At 47.5% G+C, this 22036-nt stretch overlaps 2 protein-coding genes across 2 annotated transcripts in view; both read left to right on the forward strand.

Moving 5' to 3' along the window:
- The window catches only part of TEKT1 (tektin 1), a 28648-nt gene extending 26860 nt beyond the window's left edge, over positions 1–1788 (forward strand). The window contains exon 8 of the mRNA XM_082244667.1: positions 1620–1788. Within this exon, the coding sequence (XP_082100793.1) occupies positions 1620–1779 (160 nt within the window). The 3' untranslated portion in view covers positions 1780–1788. The remainder of the gene's footprint in view (positions 1–1619) is intronic.
- Positions 1789–8055: 6267 nt separating this feature from the next.
- Positions 8056–22036, forward strand: part of POM121 (POM121 transmembrane nucleoporin) — a 77035-nt gene continuing 63054 nt past the window's right edge. The window contains exons 1-2 of the mRNA XM_082244499.1: positions 8056–8575; positions 13296–13508. Of these exons, the coding sequence (XP_082100625.1) occupies positions 8133–8575; positions 13296–13508 (656 nt within the window). The 5' untranslated portion in view covers positions 8056–8132. The remainder of the gene's footprint in view (positions 8576–13295; positions 13509–22036) is intronic.

Below are 22036 nucleotides of genomic sequence, written 5' to 3' on the forward strand. Positions count from 1 at the left end.
TAACTTTTCTTTAGCTCTATATCTATCTTTCTTTTGGAAACATCATTGAAGGAAACTGCAACAAAAAGGTTGTATTAAACATACTATCTCCAGTCCTGCATGTAATCAATAGGACATGTCTTACCTCCACAGGAGCTCTGAACAGGAACGGCACAAGACAGGCACAATCTGTTCAAACAAGGAAGATTCTTACAACCTGCATTCCACACATTTCATGCTACCCAGCAACCCTGGATCCTCTTCTCTTACCTGGGCTCCGCTGCTTGCACCTTCTCCTGTCTTGTGCACCTGGCTTATCTTGTACTCCCCACTATAAAGGGGGGGGGGGAGAGGGGGACCGGCCCACTCTCCCGGTGTCCCCCAATTGCTGCCTGAGCATCTCCCAGAGCTTCACAGCCGCCTACGGCAAACCGGAACTAACCCGGCACCATCTTGGTGCACCTCCACCAGGTGCCATTTTGGATAGGGCAGTCTGCAGCACGGCCGCTGGGAGTCACTGGATGCCATTTTTGGAAATGGGCAGCCGCCCTGGCGGTCGTTTCTCTGCTATCTGCCTGGTATTTCACCCCCAAACAGCACATCCACAACCCCTGCAGCTAGAGGGAACCTTACAGCCATGGAGAGCCAGGAAGAAGGAGGGAGAAACCCATGTCACCGGAGGAGTTAGTTATCCATCCCCAGAAACCAGTATCCAACCCCCAGTGCCTGGACCAGGGGGAGGCTTCCCTCGTATAGGCAGTTTACACCCGAACAGAGGGAACTTCGACACAGGAGAGGCTGAACCTGTGCGGCTGGCCAGATGAATCTGGCAAGGTGAAGGTAAAAATAAAAATCCTCTTTCCATCATAATACCTAGTTGAGCATTTGAGGAACAAAAAAGAGAATGCCACCTTGGGGGGAGGCGGCTCATTTATATAGTATAACCAGTCCTGATTGGGCGAGGGGCGGAGCCTTTACCCATACGTGTATGCTGTCATGCTTGTGTCAGGAAAGATTGCTCCCCTGCAATTGCTCCACATAATGTAATAGGAGGGGGTCATGGCCCTTTTAAATAAGCAACAGCTCCCCTCCAAAAAAGCTACTATTACAGGGGAAAGTTTATTTACCTATAGGACCAGGGGCGTAACTACAGGGGTTGCAGGGGTTGCAATCGCTACCGGGCCCCATGCTCCAGGGGGCCCGGTAGCAAACCAGTGGGTGAACTTCTAGGATCTCAAAGGTCACACTTGCGACCGGGCCCTGGCATTTCACCACTGTGGGGAGGCCCCAAGATTGCAGGAAGGGGGCCCACTGCAGAACTTGTGAAAGGATCCTGATGCGGGACCATAATAAAAGGCCATGCAATGAGAGTAAAGAGCCCCAGGATTAGTGGGAAGAGCCCCGGGCTTGAAGGGAAGGGCCCCGGCCAGGGGTCTGGGGGGCCCTTCATGGTTTCTTGCATCGGGGCCCTGAAGGTTCTAGTTACGCCTCTGTATAGGACAATTAGTTATCAAATCTGGTGGTGGGTTTTGTAAGTCAAATATTGAAGATTCCATAGGTCCTTTCAATATGTTTAAGCTAAACCTCCCTCCTGTTTTCGTGTATTGATTTTCTTCTTCGGTTTGTCTTTTTGTTTGCAGACTACGCGAAACTCTGAGCCAAGCAGAAGCTGAATTAAAAGGCTTGATCCGTAACCAGCTATCCTTAGAAGAAGAAATTCAGGTTAAAGAAAATACCTTGTACATTGATGAAGTGATATGTATGCAGATGAGGGAAGCTATATCAATCAACAACTTCTAATGTTTGTTTTTTTGGCGGTAATTATTTATATCTACAATTTCAACTTACAAACTCCCAATAAAATATTTTTCTGCTGTGGCCAATTGTCTTCTACGTCTACAATAAATATTTTTTAATGAGGAAAGCATGTTAAATTAATGTATTTTGTGAATCATATCTTAGAGTGGGGTACAGCTAAATCCACCAAACAGTGGATTCATTTGGAACAATCTTTCACAGAAATCCCTTTGGGAGGCCTTCTGTGGCTATTCCAGGACACTCCAAAATAACTGCTGACCCATCTAACGATTAAATCTACCCTGAAACTATTTAAAAGAGAAAGGCAACCGATCTTTTTAGGACATGAGATTTCACGCATGATACCAGTAATAGGCCATCCAAGATTTCTCCCAGGATTCCAGGAGGGGAACGTATGGTCTTGCCTTACCCATAGACCGTTTCATCTGCACCCTTTTGGGGCACACAGACACACGCGATTTCTATCAGAGCTACATGTCTGAACCACCTCTCTTTCGGGTAGGCCATGCGGGTACTCCACTTTCTATCACATTTGCAGGACACGTATCTTCCTATGCCCACACTAACCCCATTCAAATCTTTATGCTTTCACTTTGAACCCATTCAACATGGTCTTTCCCGATCGTATCACATTTTGTCCCACCCACCTGATGAGTTTAATCCGAAATTCTTTACCAAATGGGAGAGGGATCTCAATGTAACATTCACAGAAAAACAAAAGGATAGAATCTTCCAGATGACTCATAGAGCCTCCATTTCGAGCTCTATACAGGAAATAGGTTACAAAATGCTCTCCAGGTGGTACAAGGTCCCTACTACCCTCCACAGACTCTTTCCACAATGCTCCTCAGTATGTTGGAGATGCCAGAGGTAACAATGCTTCACATATTTTGTCATGCCCAAAGATTAAACACTTTTGGACTTGGACTTTGGTCACACAGATTATCTACAGATTGACAGACATTCAGATGCCTACTGACCCCGCTGCCTTCCTCTTCCACGTGACCCCTATGTTGTTAAAGAGATACAAATGCTCTCTACTCATTGCGATCTAAAAAAAACATTCATCACTGCTCAAAGCTGGCGGTATGGATGTTTTCCCCACTGGTACTCAGATTGAGGGAGCATGAATAAGACCCGGTGGGTGGGGCCAAAGCATGCATTCCACTTTATTGGAAGAAAACCACACCCCCACCAATTAGCTTATGGTTTGCCAAGATAGAGGAAATACCTAGGACAGAAGGGTTAATGGCTGTGGCTAATTACGAGGAACAATGTCATAAATGATGGTTCTACAGGACCAATTTCATCTTCTCCATGGACTACTACTCCATGGTATCTTTGGCTGAATGAATAAAAAGTCCCCTCTGGACACTGTTGGCGCTGTGGGAAATCTTTTTTTTTTTTTTTCTGGCCCTCCCCTCTTTACTGCCTGTTAGTTATCTACTTTAATCCCTATGATCATACTCACAGAGATGCTGTCTACAATATACCAGCTGGCTCTAGATCAGGTATACAAAGATTTAAAAGGCATGAACTAATTATCAGTGCTCTTATATGTTAGCGTTTTGTGATTTCATGTTCTTAGGAATATGTTGTCACTGAGGACTCTTGTTCTTCTTGATGATATCATACCTGTACATTTATATGGTTGTATTTCTGTGGATTACTATAAAAACTTAAATAAAGAATTTCCTCCCATAAACATGTTCCCCCAACCATCACGTCATGCATGACGCCGCTTACCCAGAAAACATTGTATAGCCCCTAAGGTACTACCACCGAAATACCTAGCACCACAATGTCAGACGTGCAGTGCCTGAGTTAGACTCCTGTCCCACATGTCCTTCATGGCACCGTAACTAAAGCAAACCATGCAACATTTCAAAAACAACTCAATAAACAGCAGGTGTGATAGGGAAGGGGGATTCACAGGTCCACAGCTTTATTGAAAGAACAAAGACATACAAGAGGGGGGCGTGGCTTAGTGCCGTTCTGTAATGGCCGCTTGATCTACTCGCTCTGTTCAATGGAGGTCCTGCTTTCTCTTGAGCCGAGCCACAGAACCCTGCTGTCATGGGGAAAATGCTGGGAAACTCATCCCAATCTCTGTCCCACTCCCCTAGGGACTCTGGGACGCAGCTGGGGCGCAACATCCCCAAACTATTCTGGACTCAGCCACGCAAGGTCGTGGCTCCTACTCAGGCCTACACAGGAACCATCCGCTCCTCAAGTCTCAGCCCTTCTAACAAGCGCCACACACAGGCACATGCTGCAAGCACTTCTGCTGCACAGCCACTCAGTATAAATGATCTAAGATCAGTCACTGCAGATATTAGGGACACCCTCCAATACCAGGGAACAGAGAATAAAATATTCAAAGATCTCTCCAGCATAACCCTCCAAAACCCAGACAAATTCTTCGCCCATTACTTGACTTGCCACGATCCAAGGGGATTCCGTAATCGCTGGAAATTTCCCTTTTGCCCTTCTGCATCAGTATCCGGCCGCACCACAAGCTTGCGAGTACCAGAAGATCTGAGATCTTTCTGCAATATCTTACAGCTACCAGACTGGTACAGCATGTTCTGCATTTCACGTCTGAAACGGGCCAACTCTATGGATGCCATTCCAGTCCGCGATGATTTCCACATTCAACGCCACAGACCTTCATCACCTATCTAGGTCAGTTCAAACCTACCAAACCCCCCTCTGCCCTTGTCTGTATGTTCACTGATAAGCAGACGAGGTGAGTAGTTGTCTACTGTTCTGGCTCCTACTCAGGAATGCCATATATCCTCTAGGATGACCTCCATGCGGGACATTCTTGCTAAACATAGAATAGTGTTTACGGTATTTCCATACCGTTAAATGATGACCTTACCATAAAGGTAGCCCAAATTGAAACCTAATCACATTAAACCTGCATGTACTCAATATACCACTTAAAGCCAACTCACCAATTACATGTGCACACAACTGCTCATGACTTTAGACCTAGTGGATATGGCCGCCCTGTGGGTTTGGTCGAGTATACCGTACACAATTCCATTGATTACCTACTAATGATCCTCATTACAAGGCTTAAAAGCCTACCTTTCTCACAGGTATTATTTTCCGTCCCTGAAACCACTATCTTTAGGGGGAGGGACTTGATCATGCTTACAGGAGGCCATATCTACACTCACATACACTCCCTTACTGATGGGGATATATTCAAAGGTGAAATGTCAACCCTGCATGATCGTTATATAGTGAGACTTGTTATGCTTAATGGTTATGTTTACTAGATGTGTTTACTTGTGACATTTTATTTATTTTTTTAACAAGATTGTTCTCATACCATTGAAAAGTCTAGCATTTCTTTGCAACAATATGTAAATGGGTTGGAATAGCCAGAAAGGTGCTGTCCCTGTTATATATAAATATGGGACAGTGGTCTGGCACGAGATGCCCCTGAGGGAATGTGTCCAGTGGTCTGATATGAGAAAACCCCTGGAAAGGTGGTGGGGGAGAGTTCAGGGATGGAAAGCCCAAGAGAGAAAGTAGAAACCAAGGCCTGTAAGGGAGAGAGACAGAGAATAATACCTGCGAAGAACAGAATGAGGTCATCAATCACCATTGGGAGGTAAGGTCATCTGAACCTGGAGTTTGCCCTGAAGACACCAGCACTGGAGTATCCCTCTGAAGGACTTACATCTACAGGAGAGTGCCTCTGAAGGACTATAATTGCTTGGACTAAACCTCTGCAGGTATGCCAGGTTAGCACAAGTCTGTAGTTAGGTGTAGGGATGTAGGAACAATCCTGTTCTTGTATGCGGGACTTTGGAATGTTCATTTTGCACTTTTTTTTTTTAAGTAAAGCATTGGAACATTGTCCTTGAGGTGTATTGCAAGTAACCGTTTCACACTGTGGGGTTTATTTACTAAAATCTAATTCACTCTGCACTACAGGCGCATTTGGAAGTGTAGTCACTGTAGATATGAGGGGTACATGTAAGGAAAATAAAAAACAGCATTTTTGCTTGCACATGATTGGATGATAGTGATCCTCAGATCTTCCCCTCAGATCTACAGCGACTGCACTTCCAAGTGCACTTGTAGTGCAGAGTGAATTTGCCTTTAGAGAATCAACCCCATAGTTCACCGACTGGGGCTTCACATTGGAATATGAAGATATCAGTGTGGGGTGGAGTAGTGTGAAGACACAAGTGGTTACCTAAGGTAAAGAAAGTTTAACAAGCAGCCTGTGGACAGTGTCTACCTGTTATAGGTAGAATGGCCTCTAGCAGTGAGGGAGATGTTGTGGGAACTCCTTCCACCAGCAGTCTGTCTTCCAGAGCAATGGGAGCAGATTCATGCCGCAGAGGTTCCCATCTTGTACAAAGGTTCAAGAGTTAAGCTAAAGGCATGTGTGAAGCCCACATAGTGTGCACAGGAAAGCCCACTCCACTACTGGGAAGCAGTAGTGGAAAACCCTGGACAGGTAGTTGTGGACAGGGCTCAGCACCGTGCCGGTTTAGGAGATATTAATTGTACCTACAGGTAAGCCTTATTACAGGCTTACCTGTAGGTAAAAGTGTCAAAAAGCGGGATACTACTGCTTTAAGCATGTTCTCCAAGTGTGAGCACAGAGACAAGAAACAGCCCAGCATCTTTGAGTTTTGTATTTATTTTGGGAACTTGGATGGGAGAAGGGAATGAGTGGGATACTCCTCTGGCTCAACTATACACAATGTAAGGGGACAACTGAGAAAAACGCCTTTTGACGCTGACGCCAGCTGAATGCCGGTTAACGCTTGTTAACACTGACTTGCTGTCTGTGAACTTGAACTGACTTCTGACACTTCCTTGTGACTCAAAAGTCCTTTGTACTGCTCCCTTTAGCCTTCCTGGCTGAAGTAGCTATTTTGTGCATTACCACTTAAAAGTTTATTAAAATCAAAGAAGGGTAGCCTACAATATACTCACAAACGTAGCATATGAACAAGGCGATTTTGGCTCTGAGGAAGAGGGTCCTCCCTCGAAACGTGTAAGCCACATCAGGTTTTGAGGACGCCATCACGCTATCCAGCAGTAGAGAAGTGTCCTGGAAGGGAGCGGTGCCCATTCCCTATATGCTTGTTCATATGCTACGTTTGTGAGTATATTGTACGCTACCCTTCTTTGATTTTAATAAACTTTTAAGTGGTAATGCACAAGGTCGGTGCGCCCTTCTCTTGTTGTTTTCTTGTAGTGCCTTTTGGATACCCTTGGTCCTGAGGGGGGCAGCAAGACCACTTCATTTGTGTCATAAAACCGCCTAGAAGATTCACCTTCCCGCATACCACTTGAGCGCAGGAGAGATATTGAGGTAGCTATTTGTAAGCACTGCTGCAACTCTTCAGGGCCCACACACACTGGCACCCTCTTTCTCTTCATGTTCTAGACACTGGCACCCCCTTTCTATAACGGCTGCATTGGCTAGCTGGCTCTCTCTGACCTTCCGGAGTGTTCCCCTTTCATAGGCAGACCCCGGGACAGTTTACAGTAAACAAGACTCTGCTTTCCTGGAAACTCCGATCCCCACAGCTTCGCTTGGTCCTCAACACACTGGATCCCTCTCTGCAGCTCAATCTTCTACTAAGCCAGCCACCCAGGACATCCATTCCACGCTGACAGGAGGAGAGACAGCCGTCACCTCCCTCCTGGGACTCTGTTTCCCACCAAAGACACTGTCATATGCTCCCCTCAGACTTATATCCCCCTCCCAGGATGCATTGCAGCAGAATCTTACCTCTGGGATAGATACAAGCCCTGGTGTGCTATTGGTCAGGTTTCCTCCACTGTCCAATGAAAGCCCCCATTGGATACAGTGGGAAGACTCCCCAACTCAACAGTCACACCTGAGAGCCTGACTGAATAATTAGACCCTGCTGATAAGCAGACAAGGCCTCCCCTATAGGTTGCCTAGAAGGGTGCTACACCTGCAAATACCAGTTCGCACTATACTGCGCCTCCAGAGGTCTACATCACTTTCACTCAGGTTCAATCACACTCTCTTGACCCCCACAAGTGGCCAAATCTCGACTTCTGATTGGCTAGGGGGGAGCGCGCTCTGCCCAGCCTCTTTATCACATGACCTTCAGAGACAGAATCCAAAGCGCGGCCAATAAACAACCGGCGGAAGTGTCGTTCTCCTTCTGCTGACAAAGACAGGCTGCGGGAGTCCTTTTGAAATGGATTTGTAGGCGTGGTGTGGGCTCGTTGCTTGGTGACACGGGATGTGACGGCCAGGGGATAGCGGGCGCGGGGCACCCTGGGTATTTAAGGCCTGGCGCGGCGCGCGGGGGATCATGTGTCCGTCCAGCGGGCACGGAGGAGGGTGGTGGGTAAGGTTGAAGCGGGCGCTCCGGAGTCAGGAGGTGCAGCCGGTGGTTCTGCTCGTGCCCGCGGCCCTTCTTCTCCTCTTAGTGCTGTACTTCTTCCCTGTGCTCAGCGCTGTGGGTCTGTGTGCGGCCGGTGCTTGTCTTCGCTACAGCTCCTCGGGGCAAGCTGTGTGGAGGCAGCTGACTGGAGGAGGTGCACCGGGTAGGCGGCAGAGGCCTGTGGGATATAGGAGGTACAGGGAGCCGGTCCTGAAGTGGACTCCTGCCTCCTTGCTGTTACTCATGGGCAGCTATCTGGGCAAACAGGACCCCCCGGCCCGGGCAATGGGCAGAGGAAGCAGGGAGCTGAAGGAGAGGTTATCCAGACCCAACCCGACTGTGCCAACCCCTGCCCGGCGCCTGTCTTTCAGGTGGGTATTTGGTGGAGGAGATTTCCCCTTCTGTATGTGCCTTCCACCCAGGGGGGGGTGCATGGATAAGTAGATTTAAAGTTTTGCCATCTTAGGCCTCATTCACATGCAGCCATTACATCCATGTCCCAGGCACGGCATGTGGATACAGGTGTTGGCGTGCCTTCCTGTGCCAGCAGTCCTATTACTTATAGGGATGACACAGCCCCCCCCCCCCTGTGTGATCTGTGTGGGTGCACAGCCCCCCCCATGTGATCTCCATGTGGGTGCACAGCCGCCGCCCCCCCCCCGTGTGATCTCTGTGGGTGCACAGCCACCCCCCCGTGTGATCCGTGTGGGTGCACAGCTCCCCCCCCCCCCCCCCCGTGTGATCCGTGTGGGTGCACAGCCGCCCCCCCCCCCGTGTGATCCGTGTGGGTGCACAGCTCCCCCCCCCCCGTGTGATCTCCGTGTGGGTGCACAGCTCCCCCCCCCCGTGTGATCTCCGTGTGGGTGCACAACCCCCCCCCCGTGTGATCTCCGTGTGGGTGCACAGCCCCCCCCCGTGTGATCTCCGTGTGGGTGCACAGCCCCCCCCCCCGTGTGATCTCCGTGTGGGTGCACAGCCCCCCCCCCCCCGTGTGATCTCCGTGTGGGTGCACAGCCCCCCCCCCCCCGTGTGATCTCCGTGTGGGTGCACAGCCCCCCCCCCCGTGTGATCTCCGTGTGGGTGCACAGCCCCCCCCCCCCCCGTGTGATCTCTGTGTGGGTGCACAGCCCCCCCCCCCCCCGTGTGATCTCTGTGTGGGTGCACAGCCCCCCCCCCCCGTGTGATCTCTGTGTGGGTGCACAGCCCCCCCCCCCCCCCCGGTGTGATCCGTGTGGGTGATTGCTTCTGTGTTGGCATTTACCTGCGTGTAAAGGACAAAAATGTAGTCAAATGTCATATGCATGGGTAAACGGCAATGGAAAAGCGACTGATCTTTACATGAGTATGGTGCTTTACAGTCCTCAATTTGTATTGGAGGCTGCAGTGCATGTGGCTCCATGGGCAGCAGAAAGCTCCTTTGGATTTTATGCTAAAAGTTTGCAGGCAGCTTCTATACGTCCATGTTCGCAAAGATGGGTGCGTCCTTTTGACCTGTATCAAACTGGTTTTGCTTACTCCTAGACCCTATGCCAGTGGTGCTCATCCTGTGGCCCAAAGCAGCCTCTAATATGGCCCATGACCTCAAACTAGGAAATCGCATGCCCATGTTCTGGAGTGGTGGGGTTGCTAAGCCCAGACTGCGATCAGTGGGTTGCTATTCTAGTGAATTAGAGTGCATAAAGCCTGTGTTCCGTGAGAATTACCTACCCCGTGAGAAAAACCTACCCTGGCAGTGCGCATGCTCACAGCCCCTAGTGCGCATGCGCACTAGTCTGAAATGATGACTCTTCCGTGGAAAAAACCTACCATCGCGGCGGGTACATTAAAACAGCTGTACTGCAATATGAGTAAGCTCCGCTCCTTGCCCTGTCACTTCCCTGATCTTGTCTACTAAATATAAAAGCGGCTGGCGGCTCCGTGATTTATGTTGTCATACAGCCGCCGCCGGTTTTATATTTAGTAGACAAGACCAGGGAAGTGTCAGGGATAGCAGTGGAGATCACATGATATTTCTGGCGAGCTGTTTTAATGTAATTCCGCGGCGTTACAGACACTTTCGTACACCGGAAGTGACGAGGGTAGGTAATTCTCACGGAATACCTGCATTGGGGGAAGCAGGCAGCCATGGAGGGAACAGGAGAGTTGCATAAGCCAATGTTTCTTTTGTAGTACCGGCTCCTGTCCCAGACGGAGTGATACCACTTCACCTGGGACCTTTCTAGCAGCCTGTAGAGTGATGCTAGCAAAAGCTGGAAGAGGAATAGGTCAGTATATTAAACATCACTTACTCTGCACATTTGCAATGTGCATATTGGCACTTCTTACAAGGATGTTCTTACGCTGTCCCCACACTGATTTACGGGTCCAGCGCAGTGCATCTGTGGCATTCCTGCAGGTTAGCTGCACTAAGCCATAGACTTCTATTCCCTGAGGGTTTTCAGAAAGTACACCACACTTGCAAGATGTAATAGAAGTCTATGGCGCAGTGCAGCAAAGCCACAGGGTCCAGATAAACCACATTGCGTTAGTGTGAAAGCAACCTTATAGAAGGATCGGGACAGCAAGTGCTTGTATACATTTGCTGCGTCGGGGCAGTGAAACCCCATAGTTCATTGCAGCCTCTGACTGGTTACAAAATGTCTTAAAGGAGTTGTAAAGGTAGAAGGTTTTTTTTTATCTTAATGCATTCTAAGCATTAGGAGAAAAAACCTTTGTGCAGCAGCCCCCTTAACACTTGCCTGAGGTCCCTCTCTGTCCAGCAATGTCTAAGTGTCTCAGCTGTCCAAATTTCTCCCTTCTGATTGGCTGAGACACAGTAGCGGTGCCATTGGCTGCCCCTGCTGTCAGTCAGCAAGCCAATCAGGAGAAATGGGGCTCCAGGGTGGAGCTCAGTGTCTGAATGGATACAGGAAGCTGTGACTTCCCTCGGATTCCCCCATAGCAAGCTGTTTCCTGTGGGAGCACTGAACCCAGGACCAGAGAAGGAGAATCGGGGCTGCTCTGTGCAAATCCACTGCAACAGAGCAGGTAAGTATATTATGTTTGTTTATAGTGATAAGAAAAGAGACCTTACAATCTCTTTACGTAACCCTTGCTCTTTTGAAGTTTGAGCACCCCTGCCATATGCTCTCTACCAGCAGCTATATGTCTTAAAAGTTGCTTACCTGGCTAAAAATAAAGCTCCTCATCCTTTTGCTAAAGCTTTCTAAAGTGAGTCTATTGTGTGTGGTCAAGCAGTTGACAGGTCAGCAGATGTTAAAGCAGTAGTATACTCCGCTTTTTAATTTTTACCTACATGTAAACCTATAATTAGGCTTACCTGTAGGTAAAATGAATATCTCCTAAACCTGCTCGGTTCAAGAGATATTCATCCTGCATGCAGCCGCTGGCACCAGCGGCGCATGCACTCTGAAGGTCCGGCGTATCTTGCCGGACCTTCGGAGCTCCGTGCCGAAAGTCAACTCGCATGTGCGGGAGTGACATCATCGCGGCTCTGGCCACTCACTGCGCCGGAGCCGCTAAACCCAGATGAGACGCTGAGGGAACATGTCTGCGATGTCCGGGCAACCGTGTGGGGGCTTCGTTATAAGGTAAATATTTTTTAATGTGCTAGTATGCGATGCATACTAGCACACTATGCCATTGTCCTGCAGGGTTTTTTTTTTTTTTTTTTTACACGGGATACAACCGCTTTAAGGGATTTCTGCCCTAAAAACTGCACCACCTTAATTTTTTACTTGATTAAGTTTGGTTTAAAGTGGTAGTAAACCCAAAATTTTAGATTTTTTTTTACCTACAGCTTGGAATAAAGCTTACCTGTAGGTTACATGAATATCTCCTAAATGTGCACAATTTAGGAGATATTTGCCTAGTTGGCAGCTGGTGACATTACCGGTGCATGAGCTATGAAGGAATGGCATACCTGTGCCATTCGTTCAGAGCTCTGTGCCGTGGCTTTGCCACAGCCCCTGAACCTGAAAGGAAGACTGAGTGAAGTTGAGTGCCTCTGCAGCAGTGACAGCGCACCACTGGGGGACTTCGTTTAAAGGTAAGTCTTTCATAATGTGCTAGTATCCCATGCATACTAGCACATTATGCCTGTAAAGGCAGAAGTTTTTTTATCTTTATGCATTAGGATAAAAAGCCTCCTGTGTTGCAGCAGCCAGCCTAATACTTACCTGGGGTCCATCTAGATCCAGCGATGTTGCACAAGAGTCAGCTGTCTGGGATTCTCCTCCTCTTTGGCTAAGATAGCAGCATGGCGGCATTGGCTTCCGCTGCTGTGAGTTAGTGAGCCAATGAGGAGCGAAGGGGGGCCGAGCCATGGCTTGGTGTCTGAATGGGCACAGAGGGCTGCAGCTAGCTCGCGTGCCCCCATGGCAAGCTGCTTCTTTTTGGGGCACTCAACAGGAGGGAGGGGCCTGAGAAAAGGAGGATCTGGGCTGCTCTGTGCAAAACCAACTGCAGAGGAGGCAAGTATAACACGTTTGTTATTTTTAAGAGCGCTTTCACACTGCGCTTTTTTTTTTTTTTTTTTCAGCACCAAAGCTCTTGAAAAACTCCTCAGTGTGAGACTGTAATGGTGAGAAAAATTTCTAGTATCACTTTAACTTGCAGGGAGAAAGCCATTTGCTGAAAATGCTAATTGGGAGTTGGTTGGCTGCTGGTTTTCCAGCATGCACTTATGACAGAAGCCAGCCAAACGTCTGGCTTCTGTCGGACAGACCGACATACAAATAAAAAATTTGGCCTTTGCTATCACTTTAACTTGTCTTCCAAGAGCATCACATTTTGTATTGCCGCATGTGAACAAGAGCACTCTTGGCTGTATCTGTAGAGAATTATTTTAGTGGCCTGAGGCTGTCTTACAACCTGTGACAATAGTCAGGGCATAAACAAATGTCAAAACGAATTAGGTTTTGGCATGAAACAACATAGACTAATATTTGACTCTGCAATCTTTTTGATGTTGCAAAGTATTTAACTTTTTGGAAGTTGTAAAATTTAATTCTATAATTTGATTGTCTGTGTGTGTCTGTGCGTATGTGTGTATATTTACAAGTTTTTTTTAAATTTATTTTCTTTCCTCAGAGAAACACCTGGGATATCCAATCGGGCCTTTCTGAGCCCACGCAGACGTTATCCAATCCATCAACCGCAGTACAGCATGCCTGGGTCTCTTCCTACTGTGTATTTTGATGGATATCAGAAAAAATGCTTGCTTTCACCAAAATCCTCTCTGGTACGCAGCCCTGTTACTGTGAAAATTGCAAGGCCGGACCCAAATATCACTCGTTCACCTGTGTAAGTAATATATCTATAAATATATGATGTAGTAACTCAGCTGTAGAATGAAAATGTGTGTTTTGCAGGCTAGTGAAGGTTTTTGTTCCCATGGTTCCTTGATGGCAGAAGCAAATCATATTTAAAATTGTATGGCCAGCTTTACAGTGTGCATTAGAAGTTGGAGCAAGTCTGTTAAAGCCCACTTAAAGCGGAGTTCCGGCCTCAAAAACAACTTTGGTCCATCCGCTTGCTGAAAATCACCTAAAAAAGAATTGGATGATCCCAATTTTCCCTAAAACGTCTTTCAGGACAGCACCTTAGAGAGATGGCTCCTCCCTCTCCTCATCAGGAAACACCCCATCCACCAGATTTTAAAAGGAGGCTTCTCCCACCATTCATCAGTTTTTGTGTTTCCTCCGGCCGAGGAACACCTCTGTGGGGAGCTGGGCTCTTAAGGTGCTATCCTGAGAGACCGGGCTTCCTACGTCCACCTACCCTTTTTTTGGAGACGGTTGCTTCTCCCATTCACGCGACCGACTGCAGTGCATGGGCTCCTTCTTCCTCTTCAGTGCTCTAGGCTGAGTCAGGACCCCGCAGAGCACAGCCCTGGGAAGGCATCTTGGAGGAGCGGAACGATTTTTCTTAGGCTTCCGCCGCCTTTTTTTCAAATTTGCCGCCATTTCTCCGGATCGAGTGACGCTCGTCCGGACCGGAAGTGAGGTTCCGGAAAGGGCAGCGTTCTGCAGGGGGCGTATGGCGTCATTTCCGCCGGACGCAGAGGAAGAAGGGAGGAGCAAGCTGGTGCCTTATTCCGGATCCGGTCCAGTGCAGGTGCGCTTTGGTCTCCGGAACCGGTACCGAAGCCACGGGTGATACCGCTGCCAAGCGATGGAAGCTTCTTCAGCGAGTGGGACAGGCACAGGCACCAGTAAGGCCCAGGTAAGGGGTATCTTTATATGGCCTATCTTACTGTGGGGTCTCTCTCCATCCCTTTTACTATCCCCCCGGTGGCTGGGGGCCTGTCAGGGCACATGGGACTTCCCTTTAAATGTCTTTCTGTGCACCTTTGGTGGCCCTGAGAATCAGGCTGACTTTTAAGAAGCATGTGTATGTTTTCCCATTCATGTCTTCCAGGCTAAAAGCTCTGAAACTGTTTTCAAGAGAAAGCGTCCTTCATGCAAAGCAAAGTTGTCGGAAAGTTGGAAAAAGACACTTTGCCAGGGATGTATTGATGCACTAGTAAAGGAAGAAGCATCTGCAGTTTGTGGCGATTTAGTCGCATCTGTGAGGAAGGAATTGGATGCTACCATCCAATCTTTTCGGTCATCCCTACAGGACCCTGCCCTGAGTCAGCCATCAGCCTCACTGTCCTCTCAGGGTTCACAATTGCTTCCTTCGGTGGGGACAGAAGGGGTTCCTTCCACCCAAGGAGATAATTCCCCCTCACATTCCAAGGAGGATTCAGAGGAAGAAGAGGAGGGAGGGGCACAAAGCAGGCCCACTAAATACAAACTATCCTTAGAGCAAGTGGATGGTCTCCTGAGGGCAGTTTATATCACCCTGGGTCTAGAGGAAGAAAAGAAGGAACTGTCCCTACATGACAAAATGTATGCAGGCTTGGAAGAGCCTAAGGGCCGTATCTTCCCAGTACATCAGACCATCTCAGATGCAATAAAACATGAGTGGACTGATCCGGAAAAGAAAACCTTCTTCCCTAAAGCCTTTAAAAGGCGATTTCCTTTTGATGAGGACCCAGGAGCTCCCTGGAATAAGATGCCAAAGATTGATGCAGCCTTCTCCCAGGTTTCTAGGTCAACAGACCTAGCATTTGAAGACATGGGAATACTGAGGGATCCCATGGATAAGAAGATGGACCAGCAACTTAAGAGATCCTGGCAATCCATCATGGGGAGTCTGAAACCTGCCATGGCAGTAACCTGTGTGTCCAGGAATCTGGAATACTGGCTTAGCCAGCTAAAAGCACACATCACAGCAGACTCACCTAAACAGGAAATTTTGGATTCCTTTTCCACGCTCTCCACGGCCATAGCCTTCATTTCTGACGCTTCAGCAGAGTCAGTGAAGATGACCGCAAGATCTGCAGCTTTATCCAACTCAGCCAGAAGGGCTCTTTGGTTAAAGACATGGCCTGGAGAGACAGCTTCTAAAAATAAGCTATGTGGACTTCCTTTTCAAGGGGATCTACTATTCGGGCCTGGGCTAGACTCTGTTCTAGATAGAACAGCAGACAAAAAGAAGTCTTTTCCTGTGAAGAAGAAACAGGCAGCAAAGAAGCTTTTTCGACCTCAAAAAGCTCAGCAAAATGGCAGACCCCAGGAGAAGAGAAGAAACTGGTCGACACAAAAACCCAAAGGGAAAGGAGGTGTTCTCTTCCATCCTCCTGTGTCAACCAACAAAACACAATGACAAGACATTGCCGATGGGAGGAAGATTGAGGGAATTCCTCCCCTATTGGGCAGCCATAACAGAAAATCAATACATTCTGGGTATGCTGTCCCAAGGCTACAACATAGAGTTTTCAGAGACGCCACCCGAAAGGTTCTTTGTCACAAACCTCCCAAGAGATGCAGAAAAAGCCCTGGCTATGATGGACCTGTTAAAGGACCTGAGGCGACAGGGAGTTGTCTGTCCAGTTCCAGTGGAGGAACAACATCAGGGATTCTATTCCCACATATTTTTGATAAAGAAACCATCGGGGGATTTTCGTCTTATACTGAATCTGAAACCATTAAACAGGTCAGTTCTGTACAAAAAGTTTCGAATGGACTCAATTCTTACAGTCAGAACCCTGTTAACAAAAGGATGCTTCATGGCATCAATCGACTTAAGGGATGCTTACCTACATATCCCTATTGCCCCTCACTCACAGAGATTCCTAAGGTTGGCAGTAAATCTGGGAAAGGAAATGCTCCATATCCAATTCAAAGCACTCCCTTTCGGGCTATCATCCTCCCCTCGTATTTTTACGAAGGTAATGGCAGAGTGTCTAGCTCCCCTCCGCCTTCAGGGAATCTCTGTGGTGCCTTACCTGGACGACCTGCTTTTCTTTGCCCCGTCAAAGGAAAAACTTCAAGAGGACCTGCACAAGGCAAGAGGTCATCTAGAAGCTCTGGGATGGATAGTGAACATCAAGAAATCGAATCTCACACCGGCTCAGCGGGTTCAGTTCCTAGGGTTTCAGTTATGCTCTGTGGAACAAAGAATCTTCCTACCAGAAGACAAACAGGTCAAAATACAGAATTTGGTAGCAAGGCTACAAACAAATCAGTGGTGGTCGATCAGAGAGATCATGTCAGTCCTTGGAAACCTGACTGCATCAATTCCAGCTGTCCAATGGGCAAGGCTGCATTTTCGACCACTCCAATATTTCCTCCTCAGAATCTGGGATCACAATCCAGAGACTTTGGACTTAAAGGTAAAAATCCCCACCAAGGTCAAGAGGTCCCTTTGGTGGTGGAGAAATCGGACAACCTTGTCTCAGGGTTTGGCCTGGTCCTTCCCGGCAGACCAGAGGTTAACAACGGATGCCAGCAGGTGGGGGTGGGGAGCCCACTGGAACCAAAACCTGGCACAGGGGGTTTGGTCTCAGACCGAGACAAGAAAATCCTCAAATTGGAAGGAATTAAAGGCAATCGGCCTAGCCCTAACTGCCTTCTCTCAAAATCTTCAGGGGACTCATGTTCAAGTCCTTTCAGACAACGCCACTACAGTGGCATATCTAAACAAGCAAGGGGGCACAAGAAGCAAAACCCTACAGCTTTTGGCAACGGAAATTCTGCAATGGGCGGAAAGGCAGTTACTTTCCTTGTCAGCAATCCACCTAAAAGGTACACTAAACAGTGTGGCGGATTATTTAAGCAGGCAGAAGATCCGAGAAGCAGAATGGAGCTTGAACCCAGAAGTCTTCATGTTGATAACCAAGACTTGGGGAAAGCCAGAGGTGGATCTGTTTGCAACGAAAGAAAACGCAAAACTTCCACTTTACTTCTCACTCCACAGAAGCGACAACTCTCTGGGAGTAGATTCCCTGGCACATCCCTGGAGGTTCAGGTTGGGGTATGCCTTCCCCCCCCTTCCAGCTCATTCCGTTGGTATTGAGAAAAATCCAAATGGAAAGAGCCTCAGTGATCCTGATCACACCCTATTGGCCCAAAAGGGTTTGGTTTTCGACTGTCCTTCAACTGTCAGTCAAACCTGCTTTTCAGCTCCCTCTTCGTCAAGACCTACTGCTTCAAGGTCCAGTCTATCATCCAGAAGTGGAAAAGCTAAAGCTCACCGCCTGGTATCTGAGGAGCAACTGCTGAAAAGGAAAGGATTTTCAGACGCATTAATTGCTACTCTACTTTCCAGTAGGAAAAAAGTCACAAGGAATATATATGCAAAAGTTTGGAAGACATAGAATACCTGGTGTGAATCGAAAGATCAAAAATTGAACAGTACTACTTCAATTTTGGAGTTCCTACAGGAGGGCGCAGGAAAAGGTTTGGCAGTGAGTACCCTCAAGGTACAAGTTTCAGCCCTGGGGGTATTCTTGGAAAGGCCCATTTCTTCAGAATCTTTAATCATCAGATTTTTCAGGGCCCTTACCCGCTCCAGACCAGTGCCTGTCAGAAGCTTCCCCAAATGGGACTTGTCGGTGGTCCTTCAGGCCTTCACAAAGGAACCTTTTGAACCACTAGAAACGGTTACACTAAAAAACCTTACCCTCAAGACGGTCTTCTTGGTGGCAATAACATCAGCAAGAAGAATCAGTGAATTACATGCTTTATCAGCTATCGAACCTTTCTTGTCCATATATCCAGACAGGATAATTCTCAAGACAGATCCAGGGTTTCTCCCAAAAGTAGCTTCAACGAGAAACCGCTCACAAGAAATTGTGTTACCTACCTTCTGCCCTAATCCATCAGGAGATAAGGAAGAAGGCTTTCACTACCTAGATGTAAGAAGGGTTCTTATACACTACTTGGAGGTTACTAAAGAGTTTAGATCATCAAACTCTCTTTTTGTTCTTTTCTCTGGCAACAAAAAAGGTCGCCAGGCATCAAAAGGATCAATAGCCAGATGGCTCAGATCCGCTATTTCAGAGGCTTACTCCCAAATGAAATTGTCTCCCCCACAGGGGATCAGAGCTCACTCTACTAGAGCGTTAGCCACTACATGGGCAGAGAAAGCTGGTGCCACTCCAGATCAGATCTGCAAAGCGGCTACGTGGTCAAGCTACTTTACATTTGCAAGACACTATAGGTTGGACCTTTTGGCAGCTGAAGATCAGGCTTTTGGCAGAAAGGTCCTGCAAGCTGTGGTCCCTCCCTAAATTGAGTAAGTCTCGATAATCCTCTCTAAGGTGCTGTCCTGAAAGACGTTTTAGGGAAAATTCAAGTTAGACTTACCGGTAACTTGTTTTCCAATAGTCTTTCAGGACAGCAGGAGGATCCCGCCCTATTGTATAAAATGTATTGCTGTGATTAACCATATCTGTTTATGTGTTCCAGCATGGGCCGGAGGTACTCTTCTACAAACTGATGAATGGTGGGAGAAGCCTCCTTTTAAAATCTGGTGGATGGGGTGTTTCCTGATGAGGAGAGGGAGGAGCCATCTCTCTAAGGTGCTGTCCTGAAAGACTATTGGAAAACAAGTTACCGGTAAGTCTAACTTGAATTTTTTTCTTTATTTTTTTTTTTTGTTCTCATTTACTTACCTTGTTTTTTGAAGAAAATATACTTATATTCCTTGCACTCCTCCCTCTGCGGCCGCGGTCTGCGCCGTCTCTTCCTGCTTGCATTGACTCCTGGGAGCTAAATGTTAACGCTCCCAGGATTCAATGTGCCTGCACCGACCCGCTCGTCACCTCCGGGGCAGGCTTGTCATTCCCTGCTAAACAGCTTCTGGGCATGCCCAGAAGCTGTGCAGGGATTACACGTCTGCCCCGGAAGTGACGAGCGGGGCCGGTGCAGGGCATTCTGGGACTGAAGAGGACGCCCTGGCTTCAGCTGCCCACACTGGAGATGGCAACGCTGGACAAGAAATCTTCAAGGGAAGTATTTCTTCTAAAAGGTAAGTGAAACCTGGGACAGTTCAGAGGCTCATTGCTGCAATGCACTAGCCCTGACTGTCCTGGGGGGTATTTTCATCAAAAAAATTTTTTTGAGGCCGGAACTCCGCGTTAATTTCATGGTTGGTATGCCCTGCATCATCTAACCCCTTCCTTCCCAGCCTGACTGTCTCCGGCCCACCAATTTTTAATTGGATTTCAGTTTCTTCAATCATAGAAGCTCAATATCACTTGTGGGTGTTGCATAGGGTATTCTACATGCAAATGCAGCCTGCTAAGAGTGCTCATATTTCCAGAATGACATCCACAGGGCAAGACGCTCTGATATTTGCATACCTTTTCAAAAAGCCTACGCCTGCTTGTTTCTGGCTAAGGGGCTCTTGAGGAGTGCGGTGAGGTTTTCAATAAACTATGTAGAGTGCCCTGACTGCTCCTCCCACCAACCACAATTGGACTAATTTGCATTAAAGCCCAGAAACCAGTGATAATATCATTGGGTCTAAAAAAGGTATGCAATGTAAGCAAAAAAGGTTGCGTTAGAATGTTTATGGGGAGAAAATCTCAAGGGTATAATGTAAGCAGATTAAAATTCAGCTTTAAAGTGCAGATTTGCTTTACTTCCAGTCTTGGCAAATCCAAGTGAGGCACTTTATTTTTTTTTCTTGAAGATTTTCCCTCACCCATTGCCCTCTCAATAGCTCAAATATTTGGCTTGAGGCAGGGGAATGGGCTTTGCAGATGTGGTTAGCTGTTGAAAGTGTAAATATTTCTGCTGTGAATTTGCACTGGTGAAATTCAACCAACTACAGGCCATCACCAGGACGGTGTTCCACTTCATTTGGGGCTCCAAGATGGACAGAGTGAAGCGGGCAGTCATGTTCAAGGGCGGTAAGGGCGTGCCCGACATCGCAACGTTACTGGGGGTGTTCTTTGCCTGCAACTGCATCCACAGAACTTCGGACTCTGGTGGCAACTCCATGTCCCGTTTTTTCCTCCTGCCTCTCTGGAGGTCCCTTGGATGGGACAAATGGGACAGTTCCATCCCCTACAACTGGGACACACCTTGGTACTACTTGGACACTTTCAAGTTCATCAAGGAGCGGGGGCTTCATGGAGTTAAGCCCGACTTGTGGAAGCCAAAAACTATCTACAAGTTGATCAGAGCATCAGACATTGCTGAGACTGTTCCAGGCCTCCCTTCAGCCACTTGTAAAGTGGTCTGGAGGAATGTTTTTTCAAAGAGACTCACCAACAGGCATAAAGATCTGGCGTGGATGGCAATCCAGGTGGGACTGCCGCTCAGGACATTCATGCATGCCAGAAACTTGTGCAGATACAGGCACTGCCCTTTTTGCATCATTCATGAGGAAACGTCTTTTCACGTTTTCTGGGAGTTCTTATTTGCACAGAGCCTGTTGAGGGCCTTGGAACCTGAACTTAGAGACTTTGTTCCACAGACTGCCATCACACATTTTGCTGTGCTGAATGGACTTTTTCACGGAACATCTTCACAGGAGGACATTGACAACACCTGGCGGGTGTTGTGTTGCTTTAAGGACGCTTTATGGTGCGCCAGAAAGTGCCTTATCCACCAGCGGGAGAGGATGTTCATTGAGGACTGTCGCAGACTGGCTCACAGTCTGCTCGGAGACTATAACCTGATGGATCTCATGGAGGAAGAGGAGGTCTGAAGATTTCCCCTTCCCCCACTCTCCCTTGTGTCTCTGTCCATTCAATAAAGCTTCGGGCTTGTGATTTCATTCCCCTCCCCTTACCCCACTCTCCCACCCCCCCATCACACCTGTTGCTTTTTTGAAATGTTATATTATATTGATATCGTTTGAGTAATGCAACGTATAGACAACGTTTTTTTTAATTTTTTTTTGTTTCATGCTTTAGGGGTATTGCGGCGTTATGCATGATGTGATGGCACGGGGTATCCTTACTCCGCACAACACATCAGGCATCATACCGCAGAATGAATGTATTTGATTGGATGTATTTATTTGTAAGACCGGAAATGTATTGTAATGTAGTGTATTTATGCGCTGCATCGAAGTACAGGAAAACAAAAAATTTCAACCAACTACAGACGCCAGTAGGGGTTTTTGTTTACTGCCTTAAGAATATTGGAATATTTAAGTGTCTGTAATATGGCAACAGGTTAACTTTAACCCTCTTACTGCCACTGTCTTATGTCTTAACAGCGGTGGCAGCAGGGGGTTTTACACACAATCCCAGTTTCTGCAGCAGCTACAAGCCAACTGTCGGCTTTATTCTGAATGTGGCTCAATGGCTGTCACCCCTGGAAATAGCCTGTCACATTTGGTTTATATCACAAGAAATTTTGTCCTCTGATTATAAATAAGGTTTTACTAAAAGTGTTAAAATAGTTACACCTGATCACTTAGAAACCCCCTTAAAGAAAAAAAAAAAAACCCAGAAAGCTGCTCAAACGTAAACACACCCGTTG

This window comes from Pelophylax lessonae (assembly GCF_965119305.1).
Source record: "Pelophylax lessonae genome assembly, chromosome: 2".
Classification (NCBI taxonomy): Eukaryota; Metazoa; Chordata; class Amphibia; order Anura; family Ranidae; genus Pelophylax; species Pelophylax lessonae.